The sequence below is a fragment of the Homarus americanus genome, unplaced genomic scaffold (genome assembly GCF_018991925.1).
Source record: "Homarus americanus isolate GMGI-L3 unplaced genomic scaffold, GMGI_Hamer_2.0 scaffold48220, whole genome shotgun sequence".
Taxonomy (NCBI): domain Eukaryota; kingdom Metazoa; phylum Arthropoda; class Malacostraca; order Decapoda; family Nephropidae; genus Homarus; species Homarus americanus.
The window spans coordinates 1,872,715-1,892,295 of record NW_024755060.1 but is presented as its reverse complement, the minus strand read 5'-3'; the positions used below and the strand labels follow the sequence as shown (position 1 = coordinate 1,892,295).

General features: G+C 36.9%; 1 protein-coding gene across 4 annotated transcripts; it reads left to right on the top strand.

The window, feature by feature from the left end:
* The first annotated feature begins 980 nt into the window (after positions 1-980).
* Positions 981-19,581, top strand: LOC121856400 (secretory carrier-associated membrane protein 1-like). 4 transcript variants are annotated; one of them, XM_042351975.1, is made up of 10 exons: positions 981-1,133; positions 2,879-2,980; positions 4,990-5,145; positions 6,947-6,955; positions 8,707-8,788; positions 11,528-11,656; positions 11,972-12,128; positions 12,329-12,430; positions 16,965-17,085; positions 19,400-19,581. In XM_042351975.1, exons 1-10 carry the CDS (start codon positions 1,092-1,094, stop codon positions 19,577-19,579), a joined length of 1,080 nt encoding a protein of 359 aa, XP_042207909.1. In that variant the 5' UTR covers positions 981-1,091; the 3' UTR covers positions 19,580-19,581. The 4 variants fall into 4 exon arrangements, with proteins under 4 accessions (XP_042207909.1, XP_042207907.1, XP_042207906.1 ...); XM_042351973.1 differs by lacking the exon at positions 16,965-17,085 and adding an exon at positions 15,194-15,323; XM_042351972.1 differs by lacking the exon at positions 16,965-17,085 and adding an exon at positions 13,390-13,522.

Here is a 19,581-nt window from a genome sequence, read left to right as displayed (position 1 = left end):
AGGGTGTTAAATACTAAAAAAAAGAAAAAAAACACTAAACAAAATTTTTAAAACGTTACCTAACCTTTCCTAACCTCTAAAAATCTTAAACTACAAAAAAAAACTTACCATATACATGTTTTCAGTTTATTTTCGGGTTTTAGTATGTGTTAGTGTTGTTTTCGGTGTTCAAATGGGGAGGGATCCATGGACTTTTAAGCGATTTCTTTCATCTTTACAAGTTAGACAATAGAAGCAGAAATAGTGATGTGAAAAATTTTGTTTTTTGTCAAAAGAAAAATGTAAAGACATTCTCTGCGTTTGTAAAGAAGTGTTTTAAAGTTACCGCTCTATGAGTCATTATTGTTTGCATAGGTCAATATGGAATCATAATTAAGATTTTCTTCTCTTTCTTGAGGTGGAAATAATTAATTAAAATAATCTGGATACTGACACGCAAAATATTTGAATTTATTCTTACTTTGAGACTTTTCCATATTAACACCAAATAATTATAGATTATCCAAAGACCATGGATATTTAAGATAAATATGTGCGAAGCCTAAAGAATAAAAATATGGCCTCCATCTTGCATTATCAGTGAGTTACAACAAATGTCCGTATCTAAAGGACTTTTTTTTCAGATTGGAATGATAAGATGTAAGTACAAGTAACATAATATATCAAAATAAGATCTTTCGATAATATGGTAATGACGATCACCTTCATATTTCGTTATACAATAGCTACTGGAAGGGAAGGTTGATGCTCTTATGTTTCTCTTCATCACCGACCGGAGAATCAGATTGTATCATTTGTTTTTACCAAATCTGAAGAAATTGTTATCAGATGAATCATTATATATCAAGATTAAAAACATATTTATTTAATTAAATTGATATATTGATATAACAATAACTGTTTTGTTTTATTAATTTGTATTTTTAGTTAATAAATTGGGTATAATAGTTGAGAGGAACAAAGAGAAGCTGAGCCGAGGATTGGGTATCACTGCCACAGGTTGCTGGTAACACTGTTGGTCGAGGTGTTTGACGACAACAGATCGAAACAATCACCAGTGAATGACTAGTTTATGACAAAACAGCGGCATAATGTCAGGCTTCGACGACAACCCCTTTGCTGATCCTTTCGCTGTAAGTATGTGACGTATCTGGTAGACAAGTGACCATCATTCTTTCAGATATAAAAGGAAAAATTACATTCGGGGCCAAGTTTCCCTAGGTGGTAGCAGCTGTAGTGTGTCATATGACGGTGAGGCAGCGAGTATGTCCTCTTACCTCATTATTATTCCTACACAATGAATTTACCAGATTTTAACTCATTTTATTGCAATTTATTTATATGGGATGCAGCAAAGTTAACCTTATGTGTTGGCAGTGTGTACTTTATGTTGTGTTATGTCAATACTATACTAGGAGGTCACCAGGAAAATAATATTGTAATGGAACTTAATTTTGCTGATTGTTTGTGATATTTAAGGAAATATAGGATAATTAATTTGGGTATTATTGTTTCAGTCATCCAGCGAATTTTACGATTTCAAGATTGGGTTGTGGTGGGTTAGGTTATTTTAGGTTAGGTTAGTTTAGGTTAGGTTAGGTTAGGTTAGTTTAGTTTAGGTTAGGTTGAAATTATGTTTTCCGATGGTTTTGATGTGCCTTATATCGTACAGTGATTGATTTTATTTGGTATTCATCTCGTGTACAGTAAATACAGTTTGTGTATGAACAACATTACAGTTATCATGCACTACATAATAACATAATTATACAAAACTAGATTGGATTACGCAAAAAGTAAAAAAAACTTATTTCTATGTGGGATGACTTGATAGTGTCTGGGAAAATATTCACAGGAAAAACTCGTATAGAGAGTTACAATTTGGGCTAGTACATAAAAGTGTCATGGGATATAGATGCACCCTTTAAATAACCTTCATAAAGTGTATCCAGCCGCCTAATGGCACATCTCTGCAGAGGAAACTTAATTCTTCCTTCAAGACTGAAGACACCCAGGTGGAGGTTTAGCATTTTTTATATTGAAGTTTTGTCCCTAGTTTTTCTTGTAAGTTAAAATGCAGCTGTCACCCGCATGCGTCACGACTGATGCCGTGACAAGAACGCTGCTCTGCTGCTAAGACGCAGCTGCCTCACCGTTCGTGTTTGTTACCAAACTAAAGTTGCCACTGCTGGTTTAGCTTCTGTTGCTTATTAGTATGATACATAATGGCATTATTATTAATATTAATGAAACCTTCAGATGAGGCTCACGTTAACAAGGTGGTGGCAGCCTATTACTGTTGGTGGCAGCAGTAATGCCTTTCTTTATGATAAAACCTGTCTGAAAAGTGTTATTTCTCCACCCAATTTGCTTTAGTCTTGAACTATAATTTTTTTCTTAAAACGAGTAACTTTTTCATGAGGTATTTGTTTAAGTTTGATAATTATACTTAAACATTACCAAATATTTGTCAAATTTGGTTAAGTTTGTAACTTTTTCCAAGACTCAAGGAGATAGACAGTTATTATACTCGTCCTCAAGTCACCAGAATTGTAGTATTAACAGTTTTGTTGGTGTTGCAGTAAAGACATTGTCTTTAACATAACTCCGATTCCTTTGTAGAGTTCATTTCTATAAGCGAAATATCCAAAACAGATGTAAACTTTAAAAAACCTCATGTATGGTGGCCATGAGGTTAATTTATTTATGACAATATTGCACAAGGTAACCTAATATACTGTATAATGATCTGAGCTTATTTGGGTTATAGTGTAGTTGGTTTATTTCTGCCAATTTCTACTCTTTTTGTCACATACTTTTATATATATTTTTGCTAAATTATGAGGAATATGTACTCAAACTACTGATTATCTGACAGGAACCTTCGATCCAGCAAGCTACAAAAGGCTCTGCTCCAAATGGCCTGGAAGAATATGATCCATTTGGCAGCCAGTCAGCCACCAACACCACCACCACAACCGTACGTACATAGTGTGTGTTTACCAGAGAATGTGATTTAAACTTGACATATATTCCGTCTCAACTGTGTGAAGGATGTCTTAGGGGTTTGTTGTGGAAGGGGTTTACCATAATAAAACACATGTTAAAAGTTATTGAAGGTATGAATGTGCAGTAAATGAAGGGAGAATGAGTAAAACTAGATATTGTGATTATAGTTACTACAGTACAATACTTTGGGGAATTATACTCTTTCATGACCTCCAGACATGCAAGGCCTTCTATAATTCATGGCTGTAATTGTTGTGTAATGTGGTGTTCTTGACCAATTATTGTGGGGTATTGCCAAGACCTGTGTAGTGCAAGTTGTGGTGCATGTGTTGTAACTTGTGTGCAGGATATGGAGTTACACACACACACACACACCTGTACTTCGGTATACAGTACATTGTTAACATGATGCAATTTGAGGAAGGGAAGTTACTTGAAAAAATGGAATACATTTAATTGCTTCATGCCTAACTGTGCAGTATCTGATAAAGACTGATAGTGTTATCTCAGCCATGTTTGTCAGAGTACATTAGAAGTTTATTGAAAGAAGAAATGTGGATATACTCATGGAATTATATTAAATTTGATAAAGAGTGATAAGGTTTAATCTTATCACAGCCACATGGTTATTTACCCACATAAATTTGAGATTGCATCTCCTTGGTGGAAAATTGTCTCATCAAATGTTTTTTCCTGTTTTTATAAGCCTTTTAATTACTGTTGTTTAGGCTGGCTGGGCAGGTGCTGACCCCACCCTTGTTAGCATGGAGCAGCTAGTAGGTTTATTCATTTGTGGCCGGGTCATTGTTGCAAGATGTTCAGCTATGTTTATTCAATCTCATGTCTGTCTATCCTAACATGACTGATAATGATTTACTTTTGATTTTTTTTTTCAAGTGCTGTATGATTGCTCTTGCTTGATATATTATTAATAACCCTCAACGATGAACACTAAATGATGTCAACTATAAGGATAGCAGCTAACATCAGTGGGTATTTTGTGCCCCTTGTACCCCATACCCACTGTTTAAAGGTTAGACATAAGAGTAAATGTACACAAGATGGGAGAGAATAATAAAAGATAATAATACACATAAAAATTGTACACACATGGATCAAGAGTGTTGTTAATTGTGTAAGAGTGTTGCTAATCAGGTTGTGGAATAGTGTTGTTAATCAGGTTGTGTAAATAATAACCAGATGATAGACATTGTGTTAGCTTTTTATCACCACAGGAGAACTTTTGAAATTTAGGATAGTGAATTTAGAAGAGTGAATTTTAGAGAACCTTGGGAGAGAAAAGGGCGTCATTATTTTTTCTCTGGCTGATAAAGGTTTTTTCTCTTGGCCTTATCTTCACTGCAACCTTCATGGATCGCAGGACACATTACCAAGCTCCAAACACAATCCTTCAAAGATTATTGCATATTATTTGTGTCTTGTGTGTCCTTCATATTTAGCTGATCACTATTTATTTGAAGGAATAATTGTTCCACCATCATTCAGCAGCTACTGTGTTATCTTTGGTCTAATGTTCATCCACCATTGGCAGGTTCACCCTTTTTGGGGGTTAGCTGGAGGGACGGCGGCCATCGTCGTCCTTGCGTTTCATTTTTGCGCTTATGGGAGACAAAGTAGGGAATCCTTAGCTGCCATTTAAGGGATAAAATGCATTAAAAAAGACATAAAATTAAAAGAAAGATTATTCAGAGGAGACTTCTTCATCCTGGCAGCTACTTTCAGAGAAGAATATTTTATTGAGACTTCCACCATACAGTAATAACCTCTCCACTCTGAATATCACAGGCGGTAATATTCCTTGGGCGACTGATGCTTTATACATAAAAGAATAAGTTGGTGTTTGAACCTTGTCTGGCTACAGAATTGTGTGTACAGGTGTTTCATGGATGTGGAGTTCTTGGTATTTTCCGAGTATGGGGTCTACTGTTGTGCTTTGCCTTCATTCTATTTGTCTTCCAGGCTGGCAACAATGGAAACCCTCCCACATACGTGCAGCCCACGGTAGGAGGCGGCGTTGGAACTGGCGGTCAGCCGGCAGTCGTCACGCCCACACCCAACAACCCCCCCGCATACACACCCTCGGCCCAACAGCAGGTCACCACTGCAGAGTTTCAGGTAAGTGTCCAGTCCTCCGCCACCTTGCTCCTGGCACGTAGATGACAGACACACGCATGTTAGGCCGTCACTAATGAGCTTACTGGTACTTTCTGTTGGATTCATCGCCTCTGATTCTATGATTAATTTTCTCCATAATTATTTCACTGCTCATATAGCTCTAAGAAAATAACTTACTGAGATGTTAATGAAAAGGATTTACACTGTATAAAAGTATGTTTATGCAAATTATTCTGTTGAAAATGTGAAAACTTTGTGATATTATGAGTAAGTGGTTATCATTATAAATCCTTGTGTGTTAAACAAGTACAGTACATATCAAAATGTGTTCTCTTTGTTGCTGGCATAGTTTTGTACTGTACTGTAGCGTGGTGTGTGCTTTGAAGTGGGGAAAAATAATGAGGCTAAGTTTCCTGTCCTTAAACATTTAAAGAAACGTGAAGTGTAGTACAGTGTCACCTGATGCTGTAAGGTGTAAGATGAACTAACACTTTTGGGGGTCAGTTAAGGTGACTGTCCCCAGTAAATATCTGAAAGAGATATAATTTTTATTTAATTTTTTTTTTTTTTGGGGGGGGGAATCTCTTATACTATGGTAGCCTTTATATAGCCATTGACAAGGTGCTGTATGGTAGATGTACGAAAGTTTGTATTCACAAGAAAAAAAAGTACCTCTACCCTTCCAGTTTACTTACTCGGTAACCATTGTTTTCTGTGATCCTCAAACTATCATGTTTAAGTAATTTATTTTTATTTATTATTATTTGGGGATTTAAAATATAATATGTAATACAATGTAGGGCAACTGCTATATCCTGGCAACTGGATAGGAGAACTGAACGACAGTGCGTCTTGTGTCCTTGAAGATAGTGTATTTGTGGTCGAGTCTTTCGCACTCTCAATCACTTCTCACAGTTTTCAGCCTTGCTAAGCTGTAGGCTTATCAGAGAGGCATTATTACTGCCAGAGGGATTCCAAGGAGGATGTAAGTTATAAATTTGGTTATTACCTCAAAATGTTCTGTAAAGGTGAAAAGTTCAAATAATATCTATTAAAACTTTTGTCTGTATAAGAACAAACTATTAATTTGAAAAAAAAAACCTTAAGGGGCAAAGTTATTAAGAATTGGACATAAACCCTATTGTGAGAGCTCAAACATCTTGTGTAAATTTAATAAAATCGATAAAAAAAACCCAGCACTTCCCGAGGACAGTCTCCTTAAAGAAGTGAGTTAGTTGATGGAATTACTCAGAGGTTCGCTTACTGAGAGTTATTAAGGGAACATAATGTTAATGAGGAATTGGTAAATGATGGAATAAAAATGAGTGGAATTGAAACAGACTAACAAGGTAAAATTTTGAAGTGTGTTTAGATGGAATACAGGAAATCCTGTAATGTAAAATGTGCTCCAGTGTTATGGGATGTTATCTAACCCGGAGAATGCATGTGGAGGATACAGGATTTAGATAAAGTGTGTGTGTGCGTGCATGCGTGTGCACGCGTGTGTGCGTGCGTGCGTGTGCACGCGTGTGTGCGTGCGTGTGCGTGATTATACCTCAGGAGTTGCAACATGGTGATTGATTATATTTCATTCCAGTAATAATGCATCAAGTTAATAAACCATTACTCATATCCACAAGAAATAGGAAAAACTTCACATGAGAGTCGAGTGTCTTGTATATATTCTATTACTTCTTTACTTTATAAACTGAAGTGTTATCAGTCTACCTCTTCAGAAATATTTGATCAGGTTAGGCAAATATTTGATGACTTTTCCTCCTCCTCTCCATTTGATGGCCAGGAATTAAAGGTGAGAACTCGCAGACTGCCAGAGAGCCCAGCTACACAAAGACCATGCATTATTAGTGCAGCAGAAAGGAAGTTATATTCTGTATTGCGTGATCATTTGAAGCTGTTTATGATTTATTTGTTTGCATGAGTATACACCAAGCAAACATGTTATGGTGCACATATTATTTCTTTTATTTTATGTTATTTATGTATTTTTGTTTTTGAGCTTTTTTTCTAAATTTGTTAATAACGTGCATGACAAATTTTCCATATTCACAATATTATACAAAATTAGATAAAGTGTTGGTCTAGTTAGAAGCTACTCTTAGACAAGCTATGTATATTGGCTCTTAATAACCTGCTTATATAGATTACAGTACACATTTTTTACTCATTGACAAGTTTATTTCTTTGGGTTCTCTTACTTTTTACCTTCACTCATCAGACTTGGGTTAACAGTATAAGCCTCAGTCCATCTATACAGTAAGAGTAGCTTCACCTCATAGTGGATCTGTCTTACTCTACTTGTATAGTCTTGTAGTGTTGTCCATATATTATTAGTAGTAACACACTAACCAACACCTCCACAGTGACTGGTATTCAGGAGTTATTTAGCTTCAACTTATTTCAGAGAGTAAGAAGAACTGTAGGTGGTTGGTGATGTATAGTAACTGTTGTCTTTAATGCTCGATGTTTTATTTGTTATTAGTCACGACAAGTTTGGTTTAACTCGCCTACCACCACGTACAGTAGTTCCTTATCATCACACATACACCGTTTCAAAAAATGTGTCCACCGCCTTACAGAGTTACATTGAAAATCGTGTGAATGCTTCTACTACACCAACAATATTGTCCTCTTCACTTGATAATATAAGAGGTCTTCCACAAATGAGGACAATTTTGCTGTTGTAATATTATCATTCAAGCGATCTCTGCAAGATTCTACAGCTGGTTACTTGTTTTCCTGGTATTTAGGATTAATATTTCACTATCAGCGGAGTATAGCTAATTTGGATTCTAAGTCACTGCCAGTCCATGCAGCTGTAAATTGGTATCTAACTTTTGAGTTGAGGAAATGAAGGTGATCAGGTGCAGTGCAAGCCATACTGAAGACTTAGTATACAGTGTTCTCTTTCCACGGTGTCTCTCTCTGGCTCTCATGTATTTATGTCTCACCTTTACTTCTTTTATCACCGTGTACAGTACCTGTATAAGCTTTGCACTAGGAAGCTTGGTAAAATACGTGTTGCATGTCGTGCTTATTTATAATGCGGTAACCAGTGATGTACTAAAGCTTAGATTCACTATATGTTTTTAGTACAGTAAAACCTCTATATAATGAACTTCTCTCTCCATGTAGTCCATTAAAGAGGGTTTCATATATAACGGACTTTCATACCTATATACAATAGTTTGTTATATGGAGGTTTCACGTCTAATATACCCTTGATATAACTGACTTTCCTCGCCATATATTCCATTAAATAGAAGTTTCACTATATATCTGTTTAATATCTTATACTTACACCATATACCTGTTATATTGTTATCAGTTATGAGTGTTTTCATTAGTAAGTTAGGACAGGAGTTAATGGTCCTGTATACTTAGATTTTTTTTACAGGAATTAATAGTTATGTCCTCAGGAAATAGGTATACAGGTAGAAGCCTTCAGGAAATAGCATATACTGTACTGTATTGTATTCGTAGGTGACTGTACTTGATGACATGTACACCATATTGTAACTAATGTCTGTTTTCTTGGTGTAGAGGCGACAAGAGGAGCTGGAGAAGAAGGCTGAAGAACTGGCCAGGAAAGAGGAAGAACTGCGCAATGCTGGCTCGGCCGGAGGTATGTGTTGATGGTGCACCGGCAGGGTGTTATATAAAATGTAATACATGCATCATACTTACTATATAACATACATCATATGTACTACATAACATACATCATATGTACTACATAATGTACATCATACACACTACACAACATACACAGGTAAAATAAATACATCGGAGGTACACACACATGTTTATACTAAGGCTCGTTCGTGTTATGTCTCAGCTTGACCCCCACTCACACACCCACACACCCACCCACCTGCAGGGTACACACACCTATAATAATAATAATAATCGAGGATGGCCGGCCCAAGGGCCACCTAGGTGTGAATTTGTTTAAGGTGTAGAAGCTGTCGCCAACACAACAACCACACCCTGAGTTAACGAGCTGCATGACTCAGTGTTAAGGAATAGTCCGAGAAGACCGGACAACTCGCCAACTGCACTGGCTAACCATTACCCCGGAACACGATCCGCAAATCGATTAACATCCAGGTTCCCAATTATTGCTGGGTAGGCAGAGGCAAATGGCGTAAAGAAACTTGCCCATAGTTTCACCTACACACACACACACACACCCACCTACATACCTACAAAGTTTTACTCTAAAAATACATATATTACCAAATTCTTTTCTTCATAAGGCCTCACGCACACACACACACACACGGTAATATAAATCAAAGGTGATTGTAGGGATGGTGAGGAGGAATAACTCTGGTAAAATGTGAAAAGTTTAGAGTATGACATGAACAGGTGTTGGGTGGACAGGTCAGGTGTGTGTGTGTAAGGGGGCCACAGGTGTTCAATGAGTAGTGGTATTTGTTTAATATTATCCCACAATTATTGATGTGAACCACGACGCCATTATTTATTGATTTTTAATATTCTGTATGGTAAACCTTTGCAATCTGTTCCATCTTGAATTAAAAAAAATGTAATAACCTTCTTCATTTGAGATTTATTGTCAGTTTTGTCAGATTTTGTCTTTTAGGGCATGTCATCAATGTATATTTTGACTATGCTTGGTGATTATAATTGTTTTGATGTTTGTTATAAAGTTAGAATTTTGGTATGTAAAGAACATCACATATAAGCATTTTGGTAAAGATGTAGTACAATATTTGTCATAATTATATCACTACAAACATGCTAACTGGCACCTTTAGACTGATACAAGTGCGGCTGCAGTTAGTGACTTGCTCATATTAGTGAGGGATGCCGTTACCCCCACGTTGCTGCCTCTGAACCCTTAGTGTGGTGTCCAGGTCACACGTTTACTCTTAAGGTTCCCAATAGTTTTGATTGTTTGAGATGCAGTTTAAGGATTTGCTGCAAAAGTGTTTCAAACAGTTATACAGTATTGGAGAAAACTGTCCAATGTGGCCATTTTCTGACTTATGATGATTCACTTTAATTTTGGTTTGAACATTTGCCTTCATAGTTTTTAAGTTCTTAACACGTGATTGTACACTTCCCTCTGAGGAATTATTCACTGATTGTTTTGAAATAATTGTAAATCAGTGCAAGAAAAAGATATTTATCTAACCAACCTGTGGAATGTTACCTTTGGAAGTGTAGTGATGCCTTAAGCGCACACACAACCACCTGAAAATGAAGTGGATATGGTTATGTTTGTGGTATATGTAATTTTTATAAAGTCTTCCCCAATCTGCTGGTAGACCATGGATTTAAAGACCAGTGTTATTAGTATTGGCACTGACAGAGGAGGAAAGTGTGTCGGGGGGGTGGAGATAGACAATGGGAAGTAAGGTGTCGAGTGAAGATCGAGGAGGCCGTCAACAAGAATCTGAGAGCATAGTGAGGCACACACATCAACAGTACCGTACAACCAGCGGGTTAAACGGCAAGAAACAAGTGTGTGTCATCCAGGAGACAAAAATTGGACAAAAGAATGAAGGAGAGTGTATGTACCATGAAGAGAGACAGACATGGCGTACGACACACACCCAGGGAGGGAACACCAGCACAGACACAACCTCGGTCAAGAGAGACTTAAGAATATCCTTCAACAGAAAAGATTTATCAGCACCTCTGGCCATAACTGTAGAGAGCATAAGTATGTAAATGGTCGGTCATCGATGAGGACTTACCTCTTAACAGGTGGCTTGGGATTCCTTACCCATAATAGATCAAGATAATAAGGTGTTCGTACTGTGACCAAGATGTGTGTTGTGAATGTGTGTCTCATTCATTCATCTATCTTTGTTTCTTCGTTCTCTTCCATGGGGGTAGATTATTTGAGATGGAAATCATTAAAAGTAGTAGTAAATCCAAGGGGAGAGTTGTGTAAGGTAGATGAAGGATGTGACAGAGTGCAAGACAGGTAAAGAGGGTGACAGGAAAGTATTGGAAGAAGTAGAATACACTCACATACAAGGGCTTAATTATTACTAGTCCCAGTTGTCTGTTGTATAAACATATTTGGTGTGATATTTGGTATGTCTAAACTAATCCATTAACCCCTTGTGTATGGGGTTCTCGATGTGTTGAATAAACTCTTCTGGTATTAGTTAAATTAAATATTTATACATTAGTGGCATGCCTTAGTGAAGAGGCTAAATAGTTGCCTTGTTCGCCATAATCAAACGAGCTACTGTACCCACTTGAAATGTTAATCTAAACTTAGTTACATATTAAGTAGTACTGGGAAGGATAAAGATAGGACAGATTAGTTGATAATATTCCTGCCTGTGCTGTAATATGTTCTCCATTGTTGTCTCTGCAGCTCGTCAGGACAACTGGCCGCCCCTTCCCTCATCCTTTCCAGTTGGTCCGTGCTTTTACCAGGACATCAACGTCGACATTCCCCTCGAGTTCCAGAAGATTGTCCGCATGCTCTACTATCTCTGGATGTGTATGTACTGTAGCTCTGTTTACCACTTTACTCACCTGGTATCTAAATCTCAAATATAGATAAACATAGAAATATTTATTCAGTAAAATTGTCATACAAATTTACAGTTCATTCAGCATACATATAGACAATTCAGGTATATAGATTAGTATCTATATAGTTTACACAAGTTTTTCAGTGATACTTTCTACAAGATCAAGTAGTTTTTACAGTTGTCACGCTTTTCATTGACGTTTTATACATTTTTTGGGGGGGTACAGTTCTAACACATTTTTCAGTGACACACCAAACAATTCCTTAATTATTCCCCGACAGTTCACGCTCTGATGCTGTTGCTGAACATCCTCGGTGGTCTTGGTATATTCATCATGATGAACGAGGGCAGCACCTTTGGCCTGGCGATACTCTACTTCTTCCTCTTCACTCCCTTCTCCTACGTCTGCTGGTTCAGGCCCGTCTACAAGGCTTTCAGGTGCGGAATACGTGTCCCCCCGTTGTTATTGTTTTTATTATTACAGTATTAGTGTTGTTGATATTACTGCATTATTATTATTTTTGTTATAGTGAAACCTCCATGTAACGGACTTCTCTTGCCATATAATCTGTTAGTTAGGGGTGGTAAATGTGGTCAAGAAAAGAGAAAAATATAAAAGTTTAGTTTGTTAATTTCAGAAATGACAGTTCCTTCAACTTCATGGTATTCTTCTTCGTGTTCTCCTTTCAACTGATCGTCAGCATAATCAACGCCATTGGAATTCCCCGCATGGGCAGCTGGTTAGTTACACCATTGATCGTTTGTCTTAAGATCTGTTCCTGGACATATCACTGGTGACTGGTCAAAAGGTCTCCACTTCTCATAGGCCTCAACCTATCCTAACACTTATGATTAAGACTCATTGTCTATATGTGACTTAGTTGTAAAGGGTTTGATTAGCTTGAGGTCTGTCGGGACTGATGGCCAGTTGATACGGAACTAAATCAGTAGAAAGTAGTTATGTACTATAGTCCTTTATGTTTTATAATGGAAATATTCATGACCAGTTCAACAACATTAATGTATTGTTACAATGTTTATTTTAAAGATTCAGAATTTGTTCTTAAGAATTCTTTTCATCATAGAGTTTTTGTTTTAGCTCTTTTTTGGGGATAATGTAAAGTTGTGTTAAAATATGATGCATTGCTTTACAGAACTGTACAGTGAAACCTCCATATAATGCACTTCTCTCTACATATAATCATTTAGAGTGCGGTTTCGCATCTAACAGACCCTCAATATAACGGACTTTCATCTCGATATAGTTCGTTAGAGGGAGGTATCATATCTAACGGACCCTTGTTATAATGGACTTCCTCTGCATATAGTCTGTTAAATAGAGGTTTCACTGTATATACAATTGATCTGTCCCATCCCATATACAGTACAGTATATGTAATAAATGGAGCAGCTAAAGTAGAATCAGTTTTAATTTCATGGTATTTTCCCAGTTTGTATCACCATTTAGCCTTCCCCACATAGTCAGCCACTATTATGTATCATACAGCAGTGAGATAAAGGTTATAATCAGTAATATGGTGATTATTTCCTGACACTTTAAGATTTATTCATTATTTGTAGTGAATTTCAGTTATATTTGATTTATTCATATGTAGATAAATACCTTACAGTTAGTGTTGTGTATCTTAATTACTGTATTTTGATATATGTAACTGTGTTTATATTATTGTGTTACAAGCGGCTTCATCCTCGGACTATCCACTTTGGGTCAAGACAATGCCCCGTCTAACTACATTGTTGGCATCATTGTGTTCATGATCGCTCTGGGTTTTGCTGCAGTAGCGGCTATTGATGCCATCCTCCTTATCAAGGTAGTTTAGGCAGGTCCATCATGGGAACCTTTTCTAACAGACCAGCTGGACTTAGCGATGGTCTGACTTGTGTGGTACAGGACCTCGAGCTTCACAGTTCTTGATGGTGGTGGGGGTAATGGTAGCGGCATGCACTCTACTCCCTTACCTTATGTTATCCTCTCATGTGTCAGGATACAGGTTATGTGGATCACCTGGAGATTAGACAACCACAGTTTGTTTCATCTCAAGTTGAACCAACCTTATTCTGACCTGACCTGACTCCCTCGGGTAGCGTTAGGATGGTAAATCTTGAGGTGAAATAATCTGTCCGGTCTCTGAAGTGAAAATCTGGTGTTTGATTCTACCAGATAATGAATTCAGACTAACCAAACATTAAAGGAATTATGATCAGTTTTAAGTCTCCTATCTCAAGTGATGTACATTTTAGGTCTTGGTTTAATACAGTTTATAACTAGCAGCCTTGTGTGACAGAGAACTTGGCTCTTATGTTCTCGTTGTAAAATTATCCACATTTTCTATTTCGTCTTTAGCATTGTATTGGACATGAAGTTCATATATTATAAGGAGGGTAAATTAATTTATTGAATATCTCAACCATAAAATGTGCATCATTAGTGAGGTGAGGTGTAAATTCCATAAGGTGGTGTTAGTATTTTGTTTTAAGTAGTAACAAGCCTATTTTTATTTATTTTTTATTTATTTTTGGTGTTTGTGATCACTGCATGTAAGTAATTGCCACCTTTTTCTTTAGTTTTAAGTCATATTTAATTCTTTTTCTTAGTTGCTGAACATCGGTACTGTGTTTTTTTTTAAGTACAAGACGCATTCACAGCTTTAATGAGTCTTTAGTTTATGGCATGAATTTTACTTTATATTTTATTTATCTTTATTTCAGAGAGCTGTAGTAATGATCTCATGAGCTGTCTTTAGTACTACTGAATATAAGAAAATAATTATACTGTGCAATGGTATAGAATCTAAGGCACAATTTAAGGTAGTCTGGATGTTGTGATGAATAAGCAAGAAATAGTACAGTAACTCGCTGCTCTAACACAGGCTGGCATAGGCTTTTGTCTGTCGTATATGCCCTTCAAATGGTCATCAGTGCCAATGCTCAAATTTATGTCAGTCACTACCTAAAGTTTATCAGTCACTCTTTATAGTTTGTCATGTCACCCATTATAGTTTGTCAGTCACCCATAATCTAAACCAACACACTAATATTTTTCCAGGAATACAAGTCTTTTAAAATCATGACCACAGTACAGTTTACCCACATACAAATTTAAATGCAGTTAGAGATCGTGTATTATATAAATCTATCTGTTATCAGTGAGTCGGGGGGACAGTTCGAGACATTGAATTTGAGTAAAATTTATCATTAGAACATAAGAATATAATAAGTTTGTGTAGATTCCATAGGATTTTTTTTTTTTTTAATGTCAAAGTGTTCATAAATTCCTACTTAACAGAGGTTCTATGTAAGGTAGTATTGGTGATTAGTATTTTGCAGCAGCTTTAACTTATCTTTGGTTAGAATGACTGTAGGAAATATAATCGGATTTGTAGATATTTACCTTTAGTTAACACATTTCTCCATTGGTTTATAAAGTATATATGAATTTTTAATGAAGGAAAAAATGGTCTAGATGTTAAGGTCTCCAACAGTGGCATCCTACTGGGGTTAACATGCGTAAATACCGAAGGCTGGCAGCTGAAGGTTCTCGGTGCTGCGGTACTGTCGGTGGCCGCTGGTTGGGTGTTCCTATCGGTGGCAGATTTTGTAGCCCTCACCCAGGTATAATATTAATGTGTTTCTCTTGTGCAGTTGGATTTTAATTTATTGCCCATGCGGTGGAGGTTTAGGGAGCGTTGCGTTTTGTTACGTTATTTCCCGTATTAACCAAAAGTGCATAAGTGCCATTTCCGTATTTCGTGCTTGTGTTGTGTATGCATTTTAGTCTTCGTCCGCTTAGAGACTGTCATTATAACCGAATTTTTCACCTGAGCAAAAAGTGCATTGTTTATGTTGAGAGTTATGGCAGTGTGATACAACTGCTGCAGTATTGTCTTTTATCTGTTCTTTGTCTTACACTAGATTATCCTCAATTGTTTAAGAACTTGTAATAAGACTGAGGTCCTCAAATCAGTGTTTCAGACTGCAAGAAAAAGGACTGATAATCTTCACTATTCAATCAGTTATCAGTGTATAGTATCCCTGATTGTCCTGTTTTTAAGTCCTTTTGGGATTTAAATGACTCGGTAGAAATGTCAAGTACGTTTGGTTAACACTGGAAACAGTTTGTGCTGGTGGCTGGTACATGTAGTAATTCTATTTTGTGATTTATTGTACTACTATAGTTTCTGCTGTGATTGTCCTCCTTCGTGTTATTGCTGAACCTGTGGTAGTCGGTTTATTATCATCTTGGGGACAATTCTTTTTACTCTTATACAGTACTGGGTATTTCACATGACTTGAGAAAAAAAAAATTCCATGTGTGTACCAGATCATTAACCCAGTTTCTTGAGTAAGTTTTTCCATCAATCCATGGAATTTCATTATATTTCTGTACTCGAACAAAAGGTCACAGACACAGAACCTCGGCATTCATTTTCCCTGATGTCTCGTGAAGACTAGAGTGTTGGGGGCAGTGACTGTGACCCTGTGGTACTTCCTAATGGGGCTGTTAAAAGTCTCTGAGATATTAATTCAGATCAAAATATTTATGCTGGTTTGAAAAAAAAAGGTTTTTATTAGTCTTGCGGTCTCTTGGTATTGTGTTGCAATATTGGTTTTGTGTGCAGATGAATTTATGCAAACTAGATATACAGTAACGTCAGAAAATAACACATAAAAACACTAGATCAATAAGATACCATTAATTATAGCACTAAAATCATTCCTGTTACCATTAATGTTGCAAAGGATACCAAGAGAGAATAATTCTCTGCTCACGTTATGTTATTCTGGTGGTGGTGGTGGTGGTCTTAGCTTCTCTATATAATGGTGGTGGCCTTAGCTCCTCTATATAATGGTGGTGGTCTTAGCTCCTCTATATAATGGTGGTGGTCTTAGCTCCTCTATATAATGGTGATGTGATGCATATTTAAATGGCTTGGTTTAGACATATTATCAGTGCTGGATCTTTGATGGTTGGTCACGTGTGAGTGTACAGTATTTTTGCTTTTATTATTTTATTTTCTCTTTTTGTTGCTAATATATATCTTGCAATAATCTATTTTCTATATATTTAATTTTGTCGTAAAGTATTGTTTTAATTTGGCATGGCTTTGGGTAAAAGTAAAATCACAGCAAAAACCCAGTTAATTGTATGAGAAGTGTGTGTCAAAGAAAAGTGGATCGTCCTTGTATGCTGCCGTAAGTTACAAAACAATTCTCGTGTGCCCTGCTAACCATCCTGAACTATTATGGTGACAGCGGCTGGGTGTCTGTGAGTCGATCGTTCAGTTTAAGCCACATTGGGTTGGGCGTGTTCATGATCCTGGTAGCTCTCGCCGCATCATTCCAGTCTGTGGCAATGGCCTACGCTCTGCTTCGGGTAGGTTGGATACATTGATTCTTTTATTTATTTATTATTTTTAATATTATTATTATTTTCATCTTGGCACCATGTTCGTGTACAGTACTCACTAGTAATAGGTTAGTTGACCTCTAGTCATCATATATATACTCCCCTGTACTAGCAACTAGGTATTTTAAAAGATTAGGGTAATTTAATATATATTTTTTCTGTAGCCTCATATTTATGCACTTACACAAGATTGTATTCATTCTGTTTGTGTTAGTATTGCAACATTGTACTAAGTACCTGAGTTTGGGTGCCTATAATCCATGGAGTTTCTTATGATTTTAGCACAAGATAGTATTAGTTATACCTGGTAGTACAGTACTTTAGCTATTGACAAGCAGGAAACTGTTTTCAGTATACAGTAATAGTTTTGATGATTAAGCTAGGTTAGTTTAGGTTTGGTTAGTTATGTTTGATTGAATAGGTTAGGTTGGGTTGGTTAGGCTAGGTTGGATAGATACCTCTTCCTTCCAGTCACTCTGCAACATCACGTAAATTGGGTTGTTTTGCTCGTCACGTTGTTGTTGTTTTGATTTACTAGCTGTCGACACCTTGAAGGCCAGTCACGTGTATTGTGCTTGTTGTAGTTGTTATTGCTTGTTAATTGTTGTTCTAGGTGTTGCTCAGGTAGTTTAGGTTCATAGGACAGTAAATGGGATGGTAGTAATGTGTATGGTGTACCTGGTGACTCCCCTTAACGATGCACAGTGAGTTGTAATGATGCTGGGGATCTGTTTGAGTGGTAGAGGCTCGTTATTTTGGCTGTTCATACAAGAGGATATGAACAAAAGTGTGTGTGTGTGTGCGTGTGCATGTGTGTGTTTAACCCTTTTTACTGCTGCTTTCTTTTATTGCTGCATATTATTCACGTCTACATTTATCTCACCTTTTTTATTATCTCTCTCATTCTCTCTCATTATCTCTCCCACACTTGTTTCTTATCATTCTCTCGGTCATCTCTCTCACATTTGTTAGTATAAGTTAGGTTTGGTAAAGGTAGATTAGGTTATGTTAATTCAAGTAAGGTTAGGTTAACTTAGGTAAAGTGAAGTTAGGATAGGTATAACAGAGTGAGGTTAGGTTAGTCACCCAAGCCATCCTCCCCCTTCTGTTATGTAGAGACAGTTCAACACGAGTGATTTTTCTCCTAATTCATAAGGCTGTGTGTTTGTTAAAGGATTACTAGAGAACAGAAAATGAAAACTCGGGGAAAATAATAGAAAACGAAGCCCTGAACTTAGTGATGATTTTGTTTCCTTGCTTTTGTTATTATGCTTTTTATTTTTCTTATTTATTTGTGTGTCCTATTTGGTTGTTTCACTTGATACTGCTTGCTTGTATTTGCTTCATGATACCATAGTACAGTATTTACATTGCATGCATTTCACCGTAAGACATTTGTTTGTTCCTTTGCAAGTATAGTTCAGCACTTTTAAGCTTTACATCAGTCCAGTATACTATTTTGATATATAGAACTGAATAAATGATTTCTTTCACCCAGTACTGTTATGGTTATTGTGTTGTTCTTGGTCTCAGCCTTAATTACCTGGAAAGCTCCATATAATGGACTTCTCTCTCCATATAATCCTTTAAATAGAGGTTTTGCTGTACTGAGTTAAGGTTCCCATATGGAACCTCTTATAATTTTTTGTTTTACTAAGCTTTTTTCTGCTTCTTATTAGGTAATCAGAAACAAGAACAAATCCACACACATATTGTACTGTCATTTATTATTCATTCTTTCCTGTGTTGTAAAAAGTGTATTCTGCCTTGTTGTTCCTTCCAACAACAGGGCCCCAAGTCTAGTTTATCTCTATTGTTTAACTTAAGATACCAACACATATTAACATCTTTCACACCCACCCACTAGAGCGGTGTCCTTCACTAGCAGCAGTTGTCATCTATGTGTGTGTTTGTTCTTCATGCTGTAGTTAACAACTTATATTCATTGTACAGTCCACCCACAAAGGTCCTATTGCCTCTCACCCTGAACCACAAACCCCAAGATTCAGACTTTTGAATCTGAAGCATTTTAGGACAGAATAATGCATCGGTATCTACTGCTTCGGGTTCACGAGTCTGAATCTTGAGTTTCATGGAGCAGCAGGAGAGGTGACAGGACTTTTGTGGGTGACTGTATGGTATTTGGAAGTAGCTTAAAAGAATGTATAAAATAATAATGATATCTGCTATAGCAAAGACTTCACCGTTTATATGATGGGGAAGGGTTTGCTCATATCTAGATATGTATATTTATCAACGCGCCCAAATTTCTGAACGACAGGTACACCGAATCTACCGCAGCACAGGTGCCAGCTTTGCCAAGGCGCAAGTTGAGTTCTCCCAGGGCGTGATGCGCAATGAACACGTCCAGAATGTAACGGCCAATGCAGCCGAGGCAGCGGTGCGCAACCAGTTTGGATCCACTGCGGCTGGCGGCAACTCTTCCAGCCCACGCTTCTAATG

Bases quoted from the DNA above. Each gene is read 5' to 3' on its own strand.
- LOC121856400 (XM_042351972.1), top strand. From the start codon at position 1,092: ATGTCAGGCTTCGACGACAACCCCTTTGCTGATCCTTTCGCT. The intron at 2,981-4,989 runs GTACGTACATAG...TTTGTCTTCCAG, and splicing joins CCAACACCACCACCACAACC to GCTGGCAACAATGGAAACCC. The intron at 13,523-19,399 runs GTAGTTTAGGCA...TCTGAACGACAG, and splicing joins ATGCCATCCTCCTTATCAAG to GTACACCGAATCTACCGCAG.